This window comes from Rana temporaria, chromosome 3, assembly GCF_905171775.1.
Source record: "Rana temporaria chromosome 3, aRanTem1.1, whole genome shotgun sequence".
Taxonomy (NCBI): Eukaryota; Metazoa; Chordata; class Amphibia; order Anura; family Ranidae; genus Rana; species Rana temporaria.
The window spans coordinates 17,189,827-17,216,830 of NC_053491.1; the positions used below are offsets into that span (position 1 = coordinate 17,189,827).

Here is a 27,004-nt window from a genome sequence, read left to right on the forward strand (position 1 = left end):
GACAATCGCTGCGACTCACGGTCGGGCTCACGGAGCTCGCACGTCCTGCCTGTCCGTGCCATGCTGCCGACGTATATAGTCGTGCACTGGTTGGCAAGCAGTTAAAGTGGGAGCAAGCTCCCTTTTGTTTTTTACCTATAGGTTGTGTGTATGTATGTATGTATGTGTATATGTATATATATATGTGTATGTGTATATATATATATATGTGTGTGTGTGTGTGTGTATATATATATATATATATATATATATATACACACACACACACACACACACACACACACACACACACACACACACACTGTCAGATCACATACTAGATGCATGATCTGGCGTAACCACGCCACTTTGCCGCCATATATCTTAATTATACGGTCAGAAATTATCTTTTGAGGTCTTCAAGGCCTAATTAAACACATATTTTATATTTAATTTGACATAATTACAGGGGAAATAATTAGTCTCATCAATTTGAAGTGTCACCAGTCACTCCACCAGTTTTTCTACCTGGAAGTCTTGAAATCCTGCCTCTAAGTCAAGCCATAGATGATTTGATTGTCTTCCCTGCAAGAAAGAAAAAAATAAAATGGCTTGACTCCGTCAGTATTAATGGGGAAATGCCCCCTGCAGCGCTTTTGTGTTCTACCAGTAAGGATTGGGGCACAGGGAGCCTTCACTGTTTATTTCCCACCCGTCTCGCATTACACTCACGTGCCAATAAATCTTTAATCGATTCCGGACCGCCCCCCTGTTTATATACTGCGGCAGGGCGGCCTGGCTGTGCAAAATCATGTACCTGTTCGTGATTTTGTGTGCGCGGTGTAGGGGGCGCACGTGCGCCGCTCCCCCTTTGATTGGACACAGCGGGTCCAGTGGCTGCGATAGCCACTGCAACCTGTCTATCGTAGCAACAGGAGGTGAAATTGAAGGCTTGGTTGGTCGAATTTCAAAATCGATAGTGGCACCCTCGGATCACAAAACGCATTTTTCAAAAGAAAATTATTTTGAAATTAGAGAATTTGCCAGCCTTAGATTGACAGGACTAATCTGTGTACCACATAAGCCGAAATTATTGTTGGTTGGTAAGGGGATCAAATATGGATTCGGAGGGGACCCCCTTTTTTTTTAATGGCCATTGGGTTCCCCCCCCCCCCCAGAAGCCATACCAGACCCTTATCTGAGCATGCTGCCCCGCAGGTCAGGAACGAGAGGGGAAGAGCAAGCGGCCCCCTCCCTCCTGAACCCTATCGCATGCCCTCAACATGGCGGTGGGTGCTTTGGGAGAGATTTTAGGCTGCATTCTTGCGTGGGCCGCTAGGGGGCGCTCCCATTGTGATCAGCGTGTAGTATGCAAATTGCATACTACCACTGATTCACAAACTTGCGCGGGCCCTGCGCAAGCCAGGTACGGAGTTTCCGTACGGCAACTTTAGCATTGGCTGCCCCTACTATTAGAAGGGGCAGCCTTGCGCTAAAGTATAGCCGCCGCTCCCGCGACGTGAAATTTGAATTTCACGTCGTTTGCGTAAGTGATTCGTGAATGGCGCTGGACGTCATTCACGTTCACTTTGAAGCAAATGACGTCCTTGCGACGTCATTTGCCGCAATGCACGTCGGGAAAGTTTCCCGACGGAGCATTCGCTGTACGCTCGGTGCAGGAGGGCGCCTAATTTAAATGATTCCCGCCCACGGCGTGATCATTTACATTGCGCGCGCTTTTGCCGGGCAATTTTGCCGGCGCGCCCTCGCAATTTACGGAGCTACTGCTCCGTGAATCGAGGGCAGCGCAAAATATTTGCGGGGGCGCAGGGCAAAATCTAGACAAATGTGGCGATATCACACGTGTGGTTTAAACGCTGTTTACATATGCGGGCGCAACCTACCTATGCTTTTTTGTTTCTGTGTGCGAGGCAACGGGTCGCTTTTTTTTTTTTTTTATCGTTTGTTATATTTACATTTTTACTTTTTTACATTTTTCTTTTTTTTTATCACTTTTAACCACTTCAGCCCCCGACCATTTGTCAGCTTAAAGTGGTAGTAAAGTCTTTACTACCACTTTTACGTACAGGTAAGCCTATAATCATCGGGCATTTAGGAAAAAACTAAAGACCCACCTCTTCTGAAAGACCGGTACGACGCTGGATTCCAATCACCTTGAGGCGATTAAGTTCGCATTTGCTGCGCTATACAAGTTACTCACTCACTCTATAATAAGGCTTACCTGTAGGTATAAAGAATATCTCCTAAACTTGTACGGTTTAGGAGATATTCCCCTTGCAAGCGGCTCATGCGCAGCGGGGATCCTCCGTTGCCCTGCTCCCTGCTCCCCCGCAAATATCGCGTCAAAAGTGTCCAAAAGTGGCCGCAATATCGCAGTCCTGACAAAATTCGCAGATTGCCGTATTACTAGTAAAAAAGTCAGAATTCTATCCCCTATTTTGTAGTCACTATAACCTTTGCGCAAACCAATCACTATATGCTTATTGCTATTTTCTTTTTTTTTACCAAAAATATGTAGAATACGTATCGGCCTAAACTGAGAAAAATTATTATTTTTTTTTTAAAATGGGATATTTATTATAGCTCTTTTTTTGTTTATAGCGCAAAAAATAAAAACCGCACAGGCGATCAAATACCACCAAAAGAAAGCTCTATTTGTGGGGAAAAAAGGACGTAAATTTTGTTTGGCACGTCCGCGCAATTTCAATTTAAAGCGTTGCAGTGCTGAAAGCTGAAATTTCGCCTGGGCAGGAAGGGGGTAAATGTGCCCAGTAAGCAAGTGGTTAATAGAAAATCAAATAAACGTTCTTAAAATGAAGATCGTTGACCGTCTAGTGTATGGCTAGATATAGAGTAAGGCCCCTTTCAGACGTCCGCTCAGCCTGTCCGTTTTTACAAGTCCGTTAACGGACTTGTAATACATCCCTATGGGATCGCGTCCGTTAGCGGGATCCGGTTTTCGGACGGAAGAAAACCCTATTTTTCTTCCGTCCGGCGGAATGGAACTGATGCAGACGGTCCGTCTGCATCCGGTTCCCCATAGGGCAGAGCGGAGCTGAGACAGGGCGGTCCCTGCACTGTGTGCGGGGACCGCCCTATCCGCCGACAGCTCAGCGGGGATCCCCTCTGAGCCGACGGAGACACACGGAGCGGACCCAGAAACGGTCCGCTCCGTGTGAAAGAGCCATAAGGCCACGTACACCCGATCAGTCCATCCGATGAGAACGGTCCGAAGGACCGTTTTTCATCGGTTAACCGATGAAGCTGACTGATGGTCCGTCGCGCCTACACACCATTGATTAACAAAACGATCGTGTCAGAACGCGGTGACATAAAACACAACGACGTGCTGAAAAAAACTAAGTTCAATGCTTCCAAGCATGCGTCGACTTGATTCTGAGCATGTGCGGCTTTTTTGACCGATGCTTTTGCATACTAACGATCGGATTTGACCTATCGGTTAGGCGTCCATCGGTTCAATTTTAAAGCAAGTTCTCTTTTTTTTGACCGAAGGATAACTGACCGATGGGGCCCACACACGATCGGTTTGGACCGATGAAACGGTCCTTCAGTCCTTTTTCATCGGTTTTGACCGATCGTGTGTACGCGGCTTCATGTTTTTCCCTTTTGGTCCCTGGCTTGGAATTCCTCGAATTCTTGAAGCGAGCGTCGATGACAATTGACCAGAAGGTTAATCCTGATAATATGGCTACATGGGGGTCAAACCTGTTACTCCTGTGAATGCCGTTTAGCAGCCCTAAGTGACCTGCGTGTCTTGCTGAGCAATGTGTGTGATGAGTGTTCCCTGAAATGGAACCGGTCATTTTCTATGGAAAATCAAAGGTTTAGCAATGCTTGACGCAAATCGTTTTAAATGGGGTCTCTCTCTGGCTTTACCGGCTGCTATTAGTGAGTAAGGATTAGAATGGATCTAATTGCTGCCCTGGTGACCGGCCTGTGGCCCGGGAGCTGCATTCGGCCTTTCACACTTTTTGTGCAGCCCTCAGGGCCCATGTGTCTCCCTATTGCCCTATTACAGAAGGGATTTCTAGCTGTATTGTGTAATGTCTCCAGTCTCCAGAAATTCCTGTAGCATGTATAAAGTCTGAAAACCTTCTGTATCATGTCTACCATCTCTGACCATCTCCTGTATCATGTCTGCAGTCTCTGACCGTCTCTGACCGTCTCTTGTATCATGTCTACCGTCTCTGACCATCTCCTGTATCATGTCTGCAGTCTCTGATCACCTATAGTTTCTTATCCATAGTCTCTGACCATCTTCTGTATCATGTCTGCAGTCTCTGACCATCTCTTGTATCATGTCTGCAGTCTCTGACTATCTCCTGTGTCATGTCTGCAGTCTCTGACCATCTCTTGCGTCATGTCTGCAGTCTCTGACTATCTCCTGTGTCATGTCTGCAGTCTCTGACCATCTCTTGTGTCATGTCTGCAGTCTCTGACCATCTCTTGCATCATGTCTGCAGTCTCTGACCATCTTTTGCATCATGTCTGCAGTCTCTGACCATCTCTTGCGTCATGTCCGCAATCTCTGACCACCTCTTGTAGAGGTCAACCGATATATCGGTCGGCCGATATATCGGCCGATATTTGACCGTTTTTAAGAGATCGGCATTGGCCGATTATTGTAAAAAAATCGGCCGATTTTCGGCTGCCACACTAAGTCCCGCTCCACCTACAGCGGCACAAGAAATGAATCCCTCAGCCACGCTGCTGGTAGTCTGCGCGCCGGCCCCGCCCCCCCCCCCCTTTACCTCGGCGGGCTGTAGCAGAAAGCAAACATGTCACAAGCCCGAGCAGCTGCAGTAGTTGTCTGTGCGGAGATCACACTTGTAATGCTTCCTGCATGCTGGGACGGTGGCGAGATTACTGAACATGGGCTCTAGGCTACAGCTCCAGCCGTAGCCTAGAGCCCATGTTCAGTAATCTCGCCACCGTCCCAGCATGCAGGAAGCTTTTGTGATCTCTTCGCACAGACAACTACTGCAGCTGCCGAGGTAGGGGGGCGGGGCCGGCGCGCAGGCTGAGGCTACCAGCAGCGTGGCTGAGGGATTCATTTCTCGTGCTGCTGGAGGCTGGCAGCCTGATACTGGGGTAATGTACAGTATTCATATTATCTATGATGGGTGCCTCGGCTCTCTAGTGATAGTACTCAACTCACGTGAGAGCTCACAGGTGTCATCCAATGGGCAGTGCTGGAGGGAACAGTGTGTACATGTCAGAGCACACCCCTCTCCTGTATACACACTCGTATACATACACACACATTTTATATATATCCATCTCCCACCCACGGCCAGCTCCATCCATCCACCCCCCTCTACAAAGCATCTCCCACCCACGGCCAGCTCCATCCATCCACCCCCCTCTACAAAGCATCTCCCACCCACGGCCAGCTCCATCCATCCATCCCCCTCTACAAAGCATCTCCCACCCACGGCCAGCTCCATCCATCCACCCCCCTCTACAAAGCATCTCCCACCCACGGCCAGCTCCATCCATCCACCCCCCTCTACAAAGCATCTCCCACCCACGGCCAGCTCCATCCATCCACCCCTCTCTACAAAGCATCACCCACAGCCAGCTCCATCCATCCACCCCCCTCCCTCCATCCACAGCCAGCACCATCCATCCACCCCCCTCCCTCCATCCACAGCCAGCACCATCCATCCACCCCCCTCCCTCCATCCACAGCCAGCACCATCCATCCACCCCCCTCCCTCCATCCACAGCCAGCACCATCCATCTCTTCCCCTCCACAATGCATCCCCCACCCACGGCCAGCTCCATCCATCCATCCCCCTCCACAATGCATCCCCCACCCACAGCCAGCTCCATCCATCCATCCCCCTCCACAATGCATCCCCCACCCACGGCCAGCTCCATCAATCCACCCCCTTCCCTCCATCCACAGCCAGCACCATCCATCTCTTCCCCTCCACGGCCAGCAACATCCAGCCATCCCCCTCCACAACGCATCTCCCACCCACGGCCAGCACCATCCATCTATCCCCCTCCACAACGCATCCCCCACCCACGGCCAGCATCATCCATCCCCCTCCACAACACATCCACCGCCAGCAACATCCAGCCATCCCCCTCCACAATGCATCCCCCACGCACAGCCAGCACCATCTTTCCCCCTCCACAGCGCATCTCCCACCCACGCCCAGCACCATCCATCCTCCTCCACAATGCATCCCAATCCAAAAATCGGCCCAAAATATCGGCCGCAAAAATCGGCATCATATATCGGCCATCGGCTGCCCCGATTTCGAAATATCGGCATCGGCATCGGCCAGAGAAAAAACCCATATCGGTCGACCTCTAATCTCTTGTGTCATGTCCTCAGTCTCTAACCATCTCTTGTATCCTGCCTGTAACCCATGATAGACATGTGCAGAACTAAAAAATATGTTTAGTTTTGATTCGGTATGTACCGTATTTATCTGCGTATACCGCGCACTTTTTTGCCCTGAAAATCAGGGCAAAATCGTGGGTATACGCCGATACCCGCTTTCCCGTGCCGAGTTTGAATACTGCGCCGACATATACCGAGCGCAGTACACTTGTGTTTAGTCGGGCAGTCTCGGCTCCTTCCGTGCTCACGTCCTGGACGTACAGGACGTCAGCGCGAGAGTTGCCGAGCCTGCCCGACTATACCCGAGTGTACTGCGCTCGGTATATGTCGGCGCAGTATTCAAACTCGGCACGGGAAACGAGCGGGGAGGACGCGAGGACGCCGCAGAAAGACGCCGGACCTGACGAAGAGGACACCCGAAGCCGCAGACGGACGCCGGACCCGACGAGGCCGCCGCACAAGACACCAAAACTGTAAGTACAGGATTCCGCTGCAACTTTAGAGGTGTGCGCTATACGCGGGAGCGCGCTATACCCCCATAAATACGGTACATAAATTTGTTAAGTTAAATTAGTTTAATTTGTTTATCTCGTTTTTGAATCGATTCAAATTATTCGAACTATGATCTATTCGAAACGTTTTTCCAATTTCTAAGGAGAATAAAATAGAATAGAAAATAAAGGAATAGAATAGTAAAAAAAATATTTTATTCTTTTTGGAAATTGGAAAAATATTTGAATTCGAAAACGTATCGAATTTCGTCAAAATTTGTATTTATCGTTATTTCGGATTCGTTTAAATTCGGTGCTATTCTAATTTGGAACTTCAGATATATCCAAATTTCTGAAAAAACAAAAATTCAGCCAAAATGTTAAATTAGAAGGAAGCGAACCGCACGTGTCTAGTCTCTGACTGTTTCTTTTATCATGTCTGCAGTCTCTGAAGACCTCTTTTATCTATTATCATGGTCTCATGTGACCAGAGCACCTTCTTCCACATGTTTGCTGTGTCCCCTCCCCCACATGGCTTCTCACAAACTGCAAACAGGACTTCTTATGTCTTTCTTTCTCCAATGTCTGTCTTCTTGTCACTCTTCCATAAAGGGCAGATTTGTGGAGAGACCACTAATAGTTGTCCTGTGGACAGATTCTCCCACCTGATCTGTGGATCTCTGCAGCTCCTCCAGAGTTACCATGGGCCTCTTGGCTGCTTCTCTGATGAATGCTCTCCTTGCCCGGCCCGGTCAGTTTAGGTGGACGGTCATGTCTTGGTAGATTTGCAGTTGTGCCATACTCTTTCCATTTTCAGATGATGGATTGAACAGAAGCTCCGTGAGATGTTCAAAGCTTGGGATATTTTTCTATAACCTAACCCTGCTTTATACTTCTCCACAACTTTATCCCTGACCTGTCTGGTGTTTTCTTCGGCCTTCATGATGCTGTTTGTTCACTAATGTTCTCTAACAAACCTCTGAGGGCTTCACAGAACAGCTGTATTTATACTGAGATTAAATGACACACAGGTGGACTCTGTCTACTAATTATGTGACTTCTGAAGGCAATAGGTTCCACTCGATTTTATTTGGGGGTATCAGAGTAAAGGGGGCTGAATACAAATGCCCCCCCCCCCCCCCACACACACACTTTGACTTAATTATTTGTAAAAAAAATTGAAAACCATTTATAATTTTCCTTCCACTTCACAATTATGTGCCACTTTGTGTTGGTCTATCACATAAAATACATTTATGTTTTTGGCTGTAACATGACAACATGTGGAAAACTGGCAGTTGTAATGTTTAAATATCACTGGATCCTCGTGTGTATTGAGGTTCCGTCCGCCCAAAGAAATTCTATTCTCATTGAACATGTTCTTGGTGGGCTAAGTTGGCCCCCCTCTTTTTTTTTTTTTTTTTTTATGTCTTGGGTCCACCAGCAGTGGCATCTCCCCACCATATTATACAGTATCTCCCAAAAGTAAGTACACCCCTCACATTTCTGTAAATCTTTTCATGTGACAACACTGAAGAAATGACACTTTGTATCTACAATGTTGTGTAGTGAGTGTGCAGCTTGTATAACAGTGTAATATTTGCTGTCCCCTCAAAATAACTCAACACACAGCCATTAATGTCTAAACTGCTGGCAACACAAGTGAGTACACCCCTAAGTGAAAATATCCAACTTGGGCTCCAATTAGCCATTTTCCCTCCCGGTGTCATGTGACTCGTTAGTGTTACAAGGTCTCAGGTGTGAATGGGGAGCAGGTGTGTTAAATTTGGTGTTATCGCTCTCACTCTCTCATACTGGTCACTGGAAGGTCAACATGGCACCTGATGGGAAAGAACTCTCTGAGGATCTGAAAAAAATAATAATTGTTGCTCTACATAAAGAAGGCCTAGGCTATAAAAAGATTGCCAAGTCCCTGAAACTGAGCTGCAGCCCGGTGGCCAAGACCATACAGCGGTATAACAGGACGGGTTCCACTCAGAACAGGCCTCGCCATGGTCCACCAAAGAAGTTGACGTGCACGTGCTCAGCGTCATATCCAGAGGTTGTCTTTGGGAAATAGACTTAGTGCTGCCAGCATTGCTGCAGAAGTTGAAGGGGGGGGGGGGGTTGTCAGCCTGTCAGTGCTTAGACCAGGGATTCCCAACCTTTTGAAGAGCGAGGGCCACATGAGCGACTTGGTAACTGGTCGTGAGCCATAATAAGTGGAGCGGACGGAAGACAGAATCTGTGTCTGCTCTGTATCCCATCCAATCGAACCAGATCCCCTCCTGTTTTTTTGGGGGGGATTGGAGGTAGGTGGGTGCAAATGGACACAAGTCAGTTTACATCGGCCTCTACATAGAGATGAATGGAGGGTCTGTGTGGGTTGAACCGATCATGTGAAATGGGCCTAAGGGCTCTTTCACACGTCCGTTCCGTTTGTCCGTTTTTTGGACGTCCGTTAACGGACCGCAATGCTTCCCTATGGGCTAGCGTCCGTTAGCATCCGTCTGCGTTCAGTTCCGTTTTTTTGGACGGAAGAAAACCCTATTTTTCTTCCGTCTAAAAAACGGAACGGACGAAAAACGGACGTTAACGGATGATCCGTTTATCATCCATTCCGCTAACATCCGTTTTTCTATGTAAAAAGACCCCAAAAAAAAAAAAAAAACGGATGAAAAAACTGATGCAAAAACTAATGGAAAAACTGATGGAAAAACGGATCAACTGATGAAAAAAAAACTGATCTGAAAAACTGAACGGACGTGTGAAAGAGCCCTAAGGCTGCTTTCACACGGGTCGGCAACCTGCGATCTGGGCTTGCGAACCTGCTATCTCAAAGCAGGAGGCCGCGGGCCACATCAGAGGGCTTCGCGGGCCACATGTGGGCACCCCTGGCTTAGACCATACGCCGTACACTGCATTAAATTGGTCTGCATGGCTGTGGTCCCAGAAGGAAGCCTCTTCTAAAGATGATGCACAAGAAAGCCCACAAACAGTTTTCTGAAGACAAGCAGACTAAGGACATGGAATACTGGAACCATATCCTGTGGTCTGATAAGACCAAGATAAACTTATTTGGTGTCAGATGGTGTCAGGCGTGTGCGGCGGCAACCAGGTGAGGAGTACAAAGACAAGTGTGTCTTCCCTACAGTCAAGCATGGTGGTGGGAGTGTCATGGTCTGGGGCTACATGAGTGCTGCCGGCACTGGGGGGCTACAGATCATTGAGGGAACCATGAATGCCGACATGTACTGTGACATACTGAAGCAGAGCATGATCCCCTCCCTTCAGAGACTGGACCGCAGGGCAGTATTCCAACATGATAACGACCCCAAACACACCTCCAAGATGACCACTGCCTTGCTAAAGAAGCTGAGGGTAAAGGTGATGGACTGGCCAAGCGTGTCTCCAGACCTAAACCCTATTGATCATCTGTGGGGCATCCTCAAATGGAAGGCGGAGGAGCGCAAGGTCTCTAACATCCACCAGCTCTGTGATGTCATCATGGAGGAGGGGAAGAGGACTCCAGTGGGAACCTGTGACCTCCATGCACAAGAGGATTAAAGCAGTGCTGGAAAATAATGGCGGCCACACAAAATATTGGCACTTTGTACCCAATGTGGACGTTTTCACTCAGGGGTGTACTCACTTTTGTTGCCAGCGGTTTAGACATGAATGGCTGTGTGTTGAGTTATTTTGAGGGGGACAGCAAATTTACACTGTTATACAAGCTGTACACTCACTACACAACATTGTGACAAAGTGTCATTTCTTCAGTGTTGTCAAAAGATAAAAGAAAAGATTTTTTAAAAATTTGAGGGGCGTACTCACTTTTGTGAGGTACTGTATATGTAATGACGTGCTTCCATTTTCATGTTTTTTTTTTTTTTTTCCAACACACATTTTTATGCATTATTATTGTTATGCAGAATTTATACCTTCAGTTTGTACAGCAATTTACACAATTAAAGGGAGATCGCTCAATTACAACACAATAAAAGACAAGAGGTTTGGGAGGAGGTGGTGCCGAGTGAAGGCCCCCCTGTGGTCAGTGTGCAGAGGGGCAGACGGCACAGGAGCCACACAATGGAGGCTACTACAGGGATTGCCAGCCCCCCCCCAGGGGCTCCTCAGGTAAGAGATATAAACGCGTGGATGACCAAAAAAAAAGTTTGTTTAGATTACATTAGGTTATTTCTTTTCTTTTTTCTTTCCCTTTTTTTTCTTATTTAGTTTTGTTAAATTCCGTTGATTCATTCAATTCGTATTTGGAATTTTTCAAATTTACCGTTTTTTTATTTTTTTTTTCGATTCAAAACGTTCGAATCAATGAATTTTGAATCGGTCAAATCGAAAACTTTAGATTTTTTTTTTCAGATTTGTGGCAAAGTGAACTAACAAATGATAAATCTTCATCAAATGATTACAAGTCTTTAACCACTTAAGACCCGGACCAAAATGCAGGTAAAGGACCCGGCCCCTTTTTGCGATTCGGCACTGCGTCGCTTTAACTGACAATTGCGCGGTCGTGCGACGTGGCTCCCAAACAAAATTGGCGTCCTTTTTTTTCCCACAAATAGAGCTTTCTTTTGGTTCTTCCCCGTGCTTCACTGTGGCGGCGTATCGATCGAGTGATCCCTTTTTATAGGGACACAATCGATGACGTCACTCCTACAGCCACACCCCCCTACAGTTGTAAACACACACTAGGTGAAACATAACCCCTTCAGCGCCCCCTGTGGTTAACTCCCAAACTGCAACTGTCATTTTCACAATAAACAATGCAATTTAAATGCATTTTTTGCTGTGAAAATGACAATGGTCCCAAAAATGTGTCAAAATTGTCCGAAGTGTCCGCCATAATGTCGCAGTCACGAAAAAAATCGCTGATCGCCGCCATTAGTAGTAAAAAAAAATTTTTTTTATAAAAATGCAATAAAACTATCCCCTATTTTGTAAACGCTATAAATTTTGCGCAAACCAACCGATAAACGCTTATTGCGATTTTTTTTTTACCAAAAATAGGTAGAAGAATACGTATCGGCCTAAACTGAGGAAAAAAAATGTTTTTTTATATATGTTTTTGGGGGATATTTATTAGAGCAAAAAGTAAAAAATATTGCATTTTTTTCAAAACTGTCGCTCTATTTTTGTTTATAGCGCAAAAAATAAAAAACGCAGAGGTGATCAAATACCACCAAAAGAAAGCTCTATTTGTGGGGAAAAAAGGACGCCAATTTTGTTCGGGAGCCACGTCGCACGACCACGCAATTGTCTGTTGAAGCGACGCAGTGCCGAATCGCAAAACCTGGCCTGGGCATTTAGCTGCCTAAAGGTCTGGGGCTTAAGTGGTTAAAGTAACGCAGTGCCGTATCGCAAACAAAATGGCCTGGTCAGGAGGGGGGGGAACCTTCCTGAGGTTAAGTAGTTAAAGCAGGCACTGAGGAAGCGATACAACACCTCCTCACTGCCTGTGGGTGTGAACGAGGCCTTAAAGCTGCATTTTTTTTTCTGCCCTGTGCATGAAGCCTTAAATAAGCCCCCAGGTTTTAAATCAGGAGGCACTTTGCATGTTTACATACATCTGATTTAGTTTCATTGTCACTGATGTCCCCTAATTAGCACAACACCCCGGAACACATGCTGGGACTTTCACGAAGCGCATTGACACTGTGCAGGGTGGTATATACTAGTATTGCACTGATACTTGTTCTTGTGCAAATGCCCCAATACTAAAACCGATCCCTTCACACATATGCGGTTTGGATGGGTTTTTAACCACATCCGATTCGAATGACATGTGAACCTGCAGCCTTTTCAACGAAGCCGGTTCACACATGTGCCCGCCAGGCCGCAGCGCGTTTTTTTTTAAAAGGAGTCTGGTATGATTTTTAAGCACGGATCACGATTTTCATTGTCGTACATCTTGACAATTCGCACCTGAATCGCATCTGAACCGCCAAACAAAGTCACCCCGGGGGGGGGGGGGGGGGGCTGAAATCCTGCTGCCAAAACCAGACAGATGTCACTAAAAATAGGTATCGGAAACTGGTATCAGCAAGTACTTGAGAAAAAGTATCGGTACTCAGACTCAGCCATTAAATGTAATATCTGTGCATCCCTAGTATATATTGTATAGTGTATATATAAGGTATAGAGTGTATAAGGTATAATACATGGTATAGTGTATATATAAGGTATAATACATGGTATAGTGTATATATAAGGCATAATATATATGGTATATAGTGTATGTATATATAAGGTATAGTATAAACAGTATAAGGTATAATATATATGGTATATACATTTTAATGTATAATATATATGGGGCGGTTTGTATATAAGGTATAATATATATGGTACGGTGTGTGTATATATATGGTATAGTATATACAGTATAAGGTATGGTGTTTATATATAAGTTTTAGAGTATATAAGGTATAGTGTGAATAGGTATAAGGTATAGTATATACGGTATAAGGTATAGAGGGCCAGATTCTCAGAGGAGATACGACGGCGTATCTCTGAGTTGTGCCGTCGTATCTATGTGCCTGATTCTTAGAATCAGTTACGCATAGATTTCTATTAGATCCGACCGGCGTAAGTCTCTTACGCCGTCGGATCGTAACTGCATATTTACGCTGGCCGCTAGGGGCGTGTACACTGATTTACGTCTAGAAATATGTAAATCAGCTAGATATGCCAATTCACGAACGTACGCCCGGCCGACGCAGTACAGATACGCCGTTTACGTTAGGCTTTTCCCGGCGTAAAGTTACCCCTGCTATATGGTGGCGTACATGCGGCGTACCAATGTTAAGTATGGACGTCGTTCCCGCGTCGAATTTTGAATTTTTTACGTCGTTTGCGCAAGTCGTCTGTGAATGGGGCTGGACGTAATTTCCGTTTACGTCAAAACCAATACGTTCTTGCGGCGTTTTTGAAAATGCGCACTGGGATATGTTTACGGACGGCGCATGCGCCGTTCATGAAAAACGTCAATCACGTCGGGTCACATAACATTAACATAAAACACGCCCCCCTGTCCCACATTTGAATTAGGCGGGCTTACGCCGGCCTATTTACGCTACGCCGCCGCAACTTACGGAGCAAGTGCTTCGCGAATACTGCACTTGCCCGTCTAAGTTGTGGAGGCATAACGTAAATCGGATACGTTACGTCCGCGCAAGGATACGCCGATGTACGAGAATCTGGCCCAGAGTGTATAAGGTATAGTGTACATAGGATAAGGTATTATATAAGGATATATATATATATATATATATATATATATATATATATATATATATATATATATATATATATATATATATATATATGGTATAGTGTATAGATAACTTATAGTAAATACAGTATAAGGTATAGTGTGTATATATAGGTTATAGAGTGTATATGGTATAGTACATACACTATACTATATTTTATACTGTATGTGTGTGTGTGTGTGTGTGTGTGTATATATATATATATATATATATATATATATATATATATATATATATATATAGTATAGTGTGTATATATAAGGTATAATATATATGGTATAGCATTTACAGTTTAAGGTATAGTGTATACAGTAAAAAGTATCATGCATAGATAAGGTATAGTATATCCCGTATAAGGTACAGTGTATATATAAGATATAGTATATATGAAGTAGCATATACAATATAAGGTTTAGTATATATGGTATAGCATATACAGTAGAAGGTTTAGTATATTCCATATAAGGTATAGTGTATATATAAGGTATAGTATATACAGTATAAGGTACAATATATATGGTATAGTATGTGTATATAAGGTATGATATACACAGTACATATAAGGTATAGTATACACAGCATAAGATATTTATATAATATATAAAAAATTGGGTTCCCCCTCATTACTTTCTCTTGATGAATAATCCCAATCACTGGTAACAATGTTACACGTCTACTCATTCCATTACCTATAATGGTGTTTTCTAAAACACGAAGGGGGTCCTCATTATAATTAGGTTATTACAAGTACCTACCACGCCCTCTACACCCTCCTGTATTGTCTAATCTGGAAGATAATAAAGATCTTGTTGAGGTTTTCAGATCAAAGAATTCCTTTCACCTCCAACAAAGACTTTTTTTTTTTGTTGCAATGTCTTTGTTCCTGGGTTGTTATTACACCATACCCCCAGAAGGGGGCCTCAGAGATCTAGGGGTTTCCCTTTTCTGTCCTTGTTGAGTCATCTTATGACAAGCCTATAATTCTGCTTTGCCTTATGTTGCCCTTGTTGGTCAGCTTGGGATGGGTATGTTTAAGATTTTTACGTGCCGTAATGAAGAAATCTACAACAATAGGTGTGCAAACATCTTACAGAGGCGATTCAGTTCGCATGTGTTGCGCTATATAAGTTTTTCCCTCACTCACTCATAGAATAAAACAATTGTGCAATAATAATAATAATGGCCCAGATTCAGATAGCCTTGCGCTTTTTTTACGTAGGCGCAGGGCACCGTTTTTGCCCTGCGCCCCCGCAAATTTTCTGCGCTACCCGCGATTCACGGAGCAGTAGCTCCGTAAATTGCGTGGGCGCTCCGGCAAAATGCCCGGCGTAAGCGCGTGCAATTTAAATGATCCCGTAGGTGGCGGGAATCATTTAAATTACGCGCGTTCCCGCGCCGATCGTAGAGCGCAAGCTCCGTCGGGAAACTTTCCCGACGTGCATTGCGGCAAATGACGTCGCAAGGACGTCATTTGCTTCAAAGTGAACGTGATTGGCGTCCAGCGCCATTCACGATTCACTTACGCAAACTACGTAAAGTTCAAATTTCGGGACGCGGGATCGACGGCAGGGGCAGCCTTATGCGAAAACCGCCGTACGCAAACGACGTAAACTGCGTACTCAGGGCTCGCGTAACGTTGTGAATCGGCGTTAGTATGCAATTTGCATACTATACGCTGAGCACAACGGGAATGCACCTCACCAGCCCCCATCAATGCAGCCTCACCAGCCCCCATCAATGCAGCCTCACCAGCCCCCATCAATGCAGCCTCACCAGCCCCCATCAATGCAGCCTCACCAGCCCCCATCAATGCAGCCTCACCAGCCCCCATCGAGTGCAGCCTCACCAGCCCCCATAGAGTGCAGCCTCACCAGCGCCCATCAAATGCAGCCTCACCAGCCCCCATCAAATGCAGCCTCACCAGCCCCCATCAATGCAGCCTCACCAGCCCCCATCAATGCAGCCTCACCAGCCCCCATCAAATTCATCCTCACCAGCCCCCATCAATGCAGCCTCACCAGCCCCCATCAATGCAGCCTCACCAGCCCCCATCGAGTGCAGCCTCACCAGCCCCCATAGAGTGCAGCCTCACCAGCGCCCATCAAATGCAGCCTCACCAGCCCCCATCAAATGCAGCCTCACCAGCCCCCATCAATGCAGCCTCACCAGCCCCCATCAATGCAGCCTCACCAGCCCCCATCAAATTCATCCTCACCAGCCCCCATCAATGCAGCCTCACCAGCCCCCATCAATGCAGCCTCACCAGCCCCCATCAATGCAGCCTCACCAGCCCCCATCAAATTCATCCTCACCAGCCCCCATCAAATTCATCCTCACCAGCCCCCATCAAATTCATCCTCACCAGCGCCCATCAATGCAGCCTCACCAGCGCCCATCAAATGCAGCCTCACCAGCCCCCATCAAATGCAGCCTCACCAGCGCCCATCAATGCAGCCTCACCAGCGCCCATCAAATGCAGCCTCACCAGCCCCCATCAAATGCAGCCTCACCAGCCCCCATCAAATGCAGCCTCACCAGCCCCCATCAAATGCAGCCTCACCAGCGCCCATCAAATGCAGCCTCACCAGCGCCCATCAATGCAGCCTCACAAGCACCCATCAAATTCAGCTTCACCAGCACCCATCAATGTTGTCGGAGACTGGGGACATGCTGTAGGAGTTGTTGGAGACTGGGGACACGCTGTAGGAGTTGTTGGAGACTGGGGACACGCCGTAGGAGTTGTTAGAGACTGGGGACATGCTGTAGGAGTTGATGGAGACTGGGGACATTCTGTAGGAGTTGTCGGAGACTGGGGACACGCTGTAGGAGTTGTCGGAGACTGAGGACACACTGTAGGAGTTGTCGGAGACTGGGGACACGCCGTAGGAGATGTTGGAGACTGGGGACATTCTGTAGGAGTTGTTGGAGACTGGGGACATGCTGTAGGAGTTGCTGGAGACTGGGGACATTCTGTAGGAGTTGTTGGAGACTGGGGACACGCCGTAGGAGTTGTTGGAGACTGGGGACACGCCGTAGGAGTTGTTGGAGACTGGGGACACGCCGTAGGAGTTGTCGCAGACTGGGCACACGCCGTATGAGTTGTCGGAGACTGGGGACATTCTGTAGGAGTTGTCGGAGACTGGGGACACGCCGTAGGAGTTGTTGGAGACTGGGGACACGCCGTAGGAGTTGCTGGAGACTGGGGACACGCCATAGTTGTTGGAGACTGGGGACGTGCCGTAGGAGTTGCTGGAGACTGGGGACACGCCGTAGGAGTTGCCGGAGACTGGGGACACACTGTAGGAGTTGTTGGAGACTGGGGACATGCCGTAGGAGTTGTTGGAGACTGGGGACATGCCGTAGGAGTTGTCGGAGACTGGGGACACGCCGTAGGAGTTGTTGGAGACTGGGGACACGCCGTATTTGTTGTTGGAGACTGGGGACACGCCGTAGGAGTTGTTGGAGACTGGGGACACGCCGTATTTGTTGTTGGAGACTGGGGACACGCCGTAGGAGTTGTCGGAGGCTGGGGACACGCCGTATGAGTTGTCGGAGACTGGGGACATGCTGTAGGAGTTGTTGGATACTGGGGACATGCTGTAGGAGTTGCTGGAGACTGGGGACACGCCGTAGGAGTTGTCGGAGACTGGGGACACGCTATATTTGTTGTCGGAGACTGGGGACGTGCCGTAGATGTCGGAGACTGGGGACGTGTCGTAGGAGTTGTCGGAGACTGGGGACGTGCCGTAGGAGTTGTCGGAGACTAGTTGTATCATATGTGCAAAGTATTATGGGATGTTATATATATATATATATATATATATATATATATATATATATATATATATATATATATATATATAGGGTATAGTAGTGATTATATTGTTTATTATGGGGGATTATGTATAAAAAGGGATTGTGAGGTAATGACTGGTTGCTATGGACACCACTTCTGTGGCAGTGTCACGTGCTCCGTTGCCCCAGGTAACCGCAGCACGACACTCCCCGCCGTCTCCCTGTACGGCACTCTCAGCACTGAGCTCTGTGAGGAGACAGCGGTGAAAGTTTTGCTCCTCTCACAGGTCACGTGAGTTGGCGGGAGAGGAGGGGTCTTTGACTCTCGGCCAATGAGAGGGGTCGGACGGGTGCCGGGCGGGTTCAATCCCTGGCTGTGTCTGTGTTGCGCCTCATATAGAGCCGCGGTGCGGGTGAGGAGCGGAGCTGAGGCCGGGAGATGAGGGGGTGTGATCCGTGACACAGGCCGGAGAAGAGCGGAGAAGGGACGGTGGCGGCGGGTTGTCAGAGCGGACGGAGAAGAAGACAGAGGAGAGCGGCGGCGGTGGGGTGTCCCCGCTCTATGACGGAGAGTGGCGCGGCTGGATGGGCCGGCGGTGATTTCTCCTCGGTGTGAATTCCCGGTAGCGGTGGGGACTCCGGCGGTGTCCGCCCTGTATATAGGGGCCCCCTCCCCCCCTGCAGCTGCTGCCGGCGGCACTGCACTTCCCCCCCTCCCCGGTATGGCCGGCCGGAGCCGCCGGTCGTGGCTCAGCGTCCTCCTCGGACTGGTCCTCGGCTTCCTCCTCGCCTCCCGACTCATCCTCCCCCGGGCCGCCGAGATCCACCGCTACGGCCGGAGAGGAGGCGGAGGAGGAGGGCTCCGGGGGGGAGGACAGGCCGGGGGAGGCTGCGGGGTGCCGGCCGGGAGCCGGAGCGATCTCCTCCAACTACCGTACATCGGATCCCGGGCCCCGGAACCGGGGGACACCGAGGAGGAGGAGGACATCCCCCGGGACCGGAGCTTCCTCTATGTCGGGGTTATGACAGCCCAGAAGTACCTTCATACCCGGGCTGTGGCCGCCCACAGGTGAGACCTACCTACTGTTACCTACCTATCCCTATCTATACCCCCCCCCATACATAGAAGTGCCCACAGGTGAGACCTACCTACTGTGTACCTACCTATCCCTATCTATACCCCCATACATAGAAGTGCCCGCAGGTGAGACCTACCTACTGTGTACCTACCTATCCCTATCTATACCCCCCCCCCATACATAGAAGTGCCCACAGGTGAGACCTACCTACTGTGTACCTACCTATCCCCCCCATACATAGAAGTGCCCACAGGTGAGACCTACCTACTGTGTACCTACCTATCCCTATCTATACCCCCCCATACATAGAAGTGCCCACAGGTGAGACCTACCTACTGTGCACCTACCATGCCCATCTATACCCCCCATACATAGAAGTGCCCACAGGTGAGACCTACCTACTGTGCACCTACCTATCATGCCCATCTATACCCCCCCATACATAGAAGTGCCCACAGGTGAGACCTACCTACTGTGCACCTACCATGCCCATCTATACCCCCCATACATAGAAGTGCCCGCAGGTGAGACCTACCTACTGTGTACCTACCTATCATCCCTATCTATACCCCCCTGTACATAGAAGTGCCTGCAGGTGAGACCTACTTACTGTGTACCTACCTATCCCTATCTATACCCCCCATACATAGAAGTGCCCACAGGTGAGACCTACCTACTGTGTACCTACCTATCATGCCCATCTATATTCCCCCCCCCATACATAGAAGTGCCCACAGGTGAGATCTACCTACTGTCTACCTACCTATCATCCCCATCTATACCCCCCATCTATACCCCCCATACATAGAAGTGCCTACAGGTGAGACCTATCTACTGTGCACCTACCTATCATCCCCATCTATATCCCCCCCCCATACATAGAAGTGCCCACAGGTGAGACCTACCTATCATCCCCATCTATACCCCCAATACATAGAAGTGCCCACAGGTGAGACCTACCTATTGTGCACCTACCTATCATCCCCATCTATATCCCCCATACATAGAAGTGCCCACAGGTGAGACCTACCTACTGTGTACCTACCTATCACTCTACACCCCCATCTATATCCCCATACATAGAAGTGCCCACAGGTGAGAACTACCTACTGTGTACTTGCCTACCCCCATCTACATTTCCCTCATACATAGAAGTGCCTACAGACCTACCACCCTTCACCCACATCTGTGCCTTCATACTGTGGCTGCCCACAGGTGAGACCTACCTACTGTGTACCTACCTACCCTCATCCATACCCTCCCCCCACACATAGAAGTGCCTACAGGTGAGACCTACCTATTGTGTACCTACCCCCTCCATACACAGAAGTACCTTCATACCTGGGCAGTGGCTGCCCACAAATGAGACCTACTTATTGTGTACTTGCCTACCACCTTACACTCCCATCTATACCCACCTATATACATAGAAGTGCCTACAGGTGAGACCTACCTATGTGTACCTACCACCCTCTATACCAGACATGCATATAAGTGCCTACAGGTCAGACCTACCTACCTATACCTACTGTGTACCCAACTACCCCATCTATTACCCCCCCCATACATAGAAGTACCTTCATACCTGGGCAGTGGCTGCCTACAGGTGAGACCTACTTACTGTGTACCTACACCCCCATCTATACCCCCCCCTATATATAGAAGTGCCTACAGGTGAGACCTAACTACCCCCCATCTATAACCCTCCATACATAGAAGTGCCTACAGGTAAGACCTACCTACGTGTACCTACCCCATCTATATACCCCCATACATAGAAGTGCCTACGGGTGGGACCTACCTGTGTACCTACCTACCACCCTACACCCCCCATCTATATCCCCGCCATACATACAAGTGCCTACAGGTGAGACCTACCTATTGTGTCTCTACCCACATGCCCATCTATACCCCCTATACATAGAAGTGCCTACAGGTGAGACCTACCCCATCTGTACCCCCCCATACACAGAAGTACCTTCATACCTGGGCGATGGCGGCCTACAGATGAGACCTACCTATACTTGCCTACCCCCTCATCTATTACCCCCAACATACATAGCAACCCCTACATACCTGAGCTGTGGCTGCCTACAGGTGAGACCTACCTACCCCTTCCCCACATATACACAGAAGTACCTACATACCTGGGCAGTGGCCGCCTACTTACAGGTGAGACTTATCTATAACCCCCAATACATAGACGTACCTCCATACCCAGGTGGTGGCTGCCTACAGGTGAGACCTACCTACATCCCCCATCTATACCCCCATATACATAGAAGTACCTACATACCCAGGCTGTGGCCCCCTACAGGTGAGCACTACCTACTGTGTACCTACCCCCCCATTCACAGAAGTACCTACATACCCAGGCTGTGGGCACCTACAGGTGTCGCCTACCTCTAATCCCACCCCCCTCCCTATACATAGAAGTACCTACACACCCGGGCAGTGGATGCCTAATAGACGTATCGGAAGACTCGGGTGGTGGCTGCCTTTAGGTGAAACCTACCTACTGTATACCTACCGCTACACTACTCCCTGCCTTGTATTAGGGGGCGTGGGGTGTAGATCTCCTAGGATGTGATGCTTGTGGCTGGAAGCCCCTCCCCCGCCATGTGCTCGGCTTCTGCTGGCACAACGTTTTATGGAGTTTGATTTATTGTCTGATTTATAGGAATACGATTCGTCAATTAGATTGTGTGCTTGTAAATGGGAGCCAATTAGAGGCTGTAATCCGGGAGATCTTTGTGGGAAATGTCATCTCCATTCCAGCAATTCTCAGCACGCCTATTAATGATGATGATATTATTATTATACGGGGTTTATATAGTGCCAACCGTTTACACAGCATTTTATAACATTGATCCAATCATTTCCATTGTTTGCCGGTCCCAGCCTCTAATTGTATTCTAATCACAGGAATGGTAAATACCCCCCTCCCCTCCCCCCAGGGGGTGCCCGGATATCTGTAGCTGGGGGCAATGCTATCTATACACACTTCTATTATCAGGATGGTGTTTGTTGTGATGGAGATCAGTATGAATAGAAACGTTGGCGGCGTCCTCTACATACAAATAATCTCCTTGGATCTCATTGTCGTCTCTGCTTGTCTTCTATCACCCGGGTGCTTTCATGTCTCTGCCCACACATTGTAGATGCCAATCTTCCCGACTGACACAACCTAAACCCAGACACCAACGTCTCCATAATCCGGGCCATTAGAGGAGCTTTACAACCCCTGCCCATAAAATTAGCGAGCGCTTTTGCAGCGCTAGCGGTAGATTTATAATTTTTTTCTAGGGTGACTCAAACTGCTTTAAGAACCATTTTCATGTGCTTTTGAAGCGCTTCCCATTCATTTCATTGGGGAGGGGCTTTTCTTTGTTTTGTTTAATTTTTTTTTTTTGCACTCCTAAAAAGCTTGCAAGAGTTTTTTTTTTTTTTTTACCTGCCAGGCCCCAGTGTGAAAGCATTAACTGATTTTAATAAAAAATTGGTTTTCGTGAGCTTTTCAAGCGCTTTTTTTTTTGTGTATGACAGGGCTCTTGGGCTACGTTCACACTGGGACAGAGGTGCGTTTAGTGGCGATTTTTACCGTTGTTTTAGCATAGCATTTTGCCTGGTGCTTTTAACTCGCCGCTAGAGGCCATGGAAAGGGTTAAAAGCGTCTGTGTTGTGGCGCTGCTGAATCGATTTTCAGGCATTTCGGCAGCGCTAAAAGGAAAAAAAAGCGGCGCCCTCTAAGCGTAGTATAAAATTTATTAGAGAAACAAAGTAGACAACAATTCTTATGAGGGAATACTCACAAGACTGCAGGGGGTACTGGCAAAGGGAATAAGAGTGCCATCTGTGGCTTGCTTCCGGGGTACATGAGTTCCGCTGTGTAGATCTTGCCAGATGGACTTGTGCTCAGGCAGTCAGCATAGTGGGCGATCCGCGGGCTGAAGCCAGGTGCGGAGTATCTGGGGATCCCCGGATGGTAATCCAGCGCTGGTGTGGCAGGGGAATGCAGGGACGCAGTAGACCGGCGTGGTGGAACGCAGCCGTGGAGAGCAAACAGCGAGACGTCACTTCCGGGTTAGGTCACGGGGCGGTGCACGCGTTCGAGGCATGCGTGCCTCTTCGTCAGGCTTTCGGCAGCGCTGCCTGTTCATTTCAATGGCAGGGCGTTTTTAGGAGCGATGTATGCGCAGCCTCCGCACCGCCACCAAAGATGCGGCTTGCAGGACCTCCCTCCTGCAAGCGCACCACCCCCAATGTGAAAGCACTCGGGCTTTCACACTGGGGAGGCATGAGAGGCGCTAAACTCCTGTGTGAAAGTAGGGGGGGGGGGGGGGTTGAACCCTCGGCGGCAAAATATAACTTTTCTTGCTGCAATTTTAAACAACTCAAATGTTTACGGCCTCATTCACACGACGGACCGTTCGGGTCCGCCTGTCAGTTTTGACGGCGGACCTAAGCGGCTGCTCCATGCAGTCCTATGGAGCGTTGGATGTCAGCGGAGACATGTCCGCTGACATCTGACCCTTTCCACTAAAAACAGATGTATGGGGGGGGGGGGCACGGCCCCATCCGTCCATGCGGATCTGATCGGGTAAGATCTGATGAAAACGGACATGCTGTCCATTTTCATCAGATCGCTCCAAAGGAGACAGCGGCGCCCGACAAGCCCCTCCTCGCTCAGTGAGCAGAGAGGAGCTTGTCATCCGTTGGCTCTGCGGACTGATCTCCCGCTGAGCTGGCGGGAGCAGGTGGACTCCGTAGGAACGGAGTCCGCCTCGTGTTAATGGGGCCTAAAAGTAGTATGGAATATACATGCATTTATTTTCATACTTGTCTAGGTGGATGCTGCATCGGTTCCCCTGGTGCCTCTCTAGCACTGAGAACTGAGCGATTAAACACTGCCGATCACTCGGTTCTCAGAGTACTGTGAGTGGAGAGCTGGGCTGTGGAGGGAGCGGTGAACGGTCGGCTTAGGCTCTCAGTGGCTTGTTGAGGTTGAGCCGGGTGTCGGTGTGCCATCAGAAGCGGCAACCTGTCCGTTTAGGGAACGGAAGTGACGTTCCGTCACCTGCGCATGTGTCCACTGCTACCAGGTTTGTGCATCTGACAAAACCCCTGCAGTGACAAAAAGGCAGTGGACATCTTGCTATACCCAGCTATGTTTTGAATTTCAGAGAATTTTTGGCAATAAGCTGAGCGCATATCAATATACTATATTGGCATCTGTGATGCTGTTTGGATGTTAAATTTTGAAAGGCTAAAGCATGGGTCTTCAAACTACGGCCCTCCAGCTGTTCAGGAACTACAATTCCCATCATGCCTAGTCATGTCTGTGAATGTCAAGAGTTTTACAATGCCTCATGGGATGTGTAGTCCCGGAACAGCTGGAGGGGGGTAGTTTGAGGATCCCTGGGCTAAAGGTTTAGCGCTGAGCAGTGCGGGGTGTACCAACATGGCCTCTGCCACCTTCTTAGTGCTGGGAGTAGCAACATGGCCTTCTGCCACCTTCTTAGTGCTGGGTGTGCCAACATGGCCTCTGCCACCTTCTTAGTGCTGGGTGTGCCAACATGGCCTCTGCCACCACCTTGGTGCTGGGAATCCACCTCCTTTCAAAATTACACATCCAAACGGCGTCACAGATGTCAATATACTATATTTTATATACGCTCACTTTATTGCTAAAATTATTCTGAAATTGTAGATGTAGCTGGGTGTAGTAAGATGTCCGCTGCCGCTTCTTCTGACTGCTAGTTTCAGATGAGCAAACCTGGTAGCGGTGGACGCATTGGCGCAGCTGACCAAACATCACTTCCGTTACCTAATCTGAGTCGCCGATTTCTGATGGAACACCGGTCCAGTCATGTGGGCGGATCCCCGACTCCATTGTCGCGATCTTGCCTGGACCGGCTCTGTGACATCAGATGTCAGCCCGCTGTCTGCTGAAAACTAGTCACAGGAGTGAAGAAGGAACTACACTCCTGTGATCCATAGAAGTGCGGCCAAACAAACTTTCCTGTACTTCTCCTCGCATACAATCCCATTATCTCGGCCCATGCCTGGATTCTATATTCTGGTTTGCACTCAATGTGACTAGTCTCTGTTGGCACTCTCTACAGAACATTGACTGTGACGAGTAACGTTTTGGCCTTTGAAGAATGTTGTTTCTATAACCGTTTTACCTAGAAGAGCGAGCTTTTCTGGTAGTACAAGTGCGCTCCACCCCCCCCCCCCCCACTCTAGGCCTGTGAATTCCTAAACTGGCTCTCAATTCCAAGGCTGTTGCATTATGCAGCCTTAAAGTGCGCTGCGCTCAAGCATGCCGGATTGTAAATGCAGGAAAGGTTACATAGGTTGGAAAAAAGACACAAGTCCATCCAGTTCAACCAAACGATCCCATATGCCCGCTCCTATACCCACAGGTATTATGACGTACAATGTAAAGAGCTCATTCTTTGTTTCTGGGTCAGAGTAAAGTCCTGATATGTTCAGTATGTCTATACGTTGGTGACTAATGCAGCAGGAAGCCGCCTTGAGGAGGTCGTCATTCAGCTGTGAGAAAAAAAAATGTCAGTTTTTCACAAGAAGGTGACATAATCAGGATTCTGGTCAAAAAGGAATTATGAAGGGGGGAAAAAATGCTCGTGACCCCCCCCCCCCCCCATTTACATGATATGGCCCAGGAAAGATGGCTGACTTCCAGGTTGGACCAAACACAAGCTCATGCCTCCTGCACAGCCCATCTAAAGTAGTTGTAAAGGCAGATGGTTGAAAAAACCTTCTGTATGCAGCTTCTCCAGGCCCAGGCATTTGAGATCCTCCTCGCATCGCTGACATGACGGGCTAGACTGATTTCGATTGGTCAGTGCCCTCTGACGGTGCTGACCAGTGCATTTTGTTTGTACATGCTGATAGGATCTTAAGCCACAGGGATTGCAAATCCCTGGACCGGTGAAGCGGTGTCCGACAGCGGGTACCTGTTTAACACTGATGCAGCGGTGGTGGGTGGGGTAGGATTGAGGGGGTCCAGTGTAAGATGTGTGTGTGTGTGTGTTTTTTGTTTTTTTTTTCGTGCTGAAAATGCCCCCCCTCGGCTTATACTCGAGTCACCTTTTTGCACCTAATCTCCCAAACTTTGGGGATGCCGTGCTGGCCGTAGGTCCCATGGACCCCAAACTTGGCATACGTGTAGCCCCAGTTCTCCTCTGTGTGCAAAGTTTGCTGTCTGGGGGACCTACGGCCGGGGAGCACCTTGTTTTTTTTTTTGTTTTTTTTTTTCAAAGCCAGGCACCCCTTCTATTAGTTAAACGTCTAGGCATGGACACCCTCGGCTTATTCTTGAGTGAAGTTTTCCCATTTTTTTTGTGGTAAAATTAGGTGCCTCGGCTTATTGGTGTCGGCTTATTCTCAAGTAGGGCTGCAACTAACGATTATTTTCATAATCGATTAGTTGGCCGATTATTGTTTCGATTAATCGTATAATAGCCTTAAAAAAAAAAAAAGCATTTTAAAATTTTTTTAAAAACGTGTCCCATGGGAAAACGTGTAACTGAACTGTAATGTGTTTCTGCAAAAAGCACCAAAAAACAGAGGTGTGGACCCGGGCCTGAGATGTTTAGTAACATAATGGGGTTAAAAAAACTAAAATAAGTACAAAAAGAGCAAATAATCGCTACTGTAAGGGGTTCATTTTTTTTTTTTTGCTGTGGGACGGTGAAAGTAATATTTACAGTAGCGATTTGCTTTTTTGTACTATAAAAGGCTAATTTTAGTTTTTTAACCCCATTATGTTACTGGCCGATCGATTTTGAAAATTGTTATCGATTTTCATAATCGATTAGTTGTTTCGGCCCTATTGTGTGTGTGTGTGTGTGTGTGTGTGTGTGTGTGTGTGTGTGTGATATAATATCATTTATTTATTTTTTATTTAGACCCGCACTATAGCTGAACGACGGCTACAGA

General features: G+C 48.0%; 1 protein-coding gene across 1 annotated transcript in view; it reads left to right on the forward strand.

Moving 5' to 3' along the window:
* Nucleotides 1-18,323: 18,323 nt before the first annotated feature.
* The window catches only part of CHSY1 (chondroitin sulfate synthase 1), a 70,875-nt gene continuing 62,194 nt past the window's right edge, over nucleotides 18,324-27,004 (forward strand). Inside the window, exon 1 of the mRNA XM_040342318.1 lies at nucleotides 18,324-19,026. Within this exon, the coding sequence (XP_040198252.1) occupies nucleotides 18,680-19,026 (347 nt within the window). The 5' untranslated portion in view covers nucleotides 18,324-18,679. The remainder of the gene's footprint in view (nucleotides 19,027-27,004) is intronic.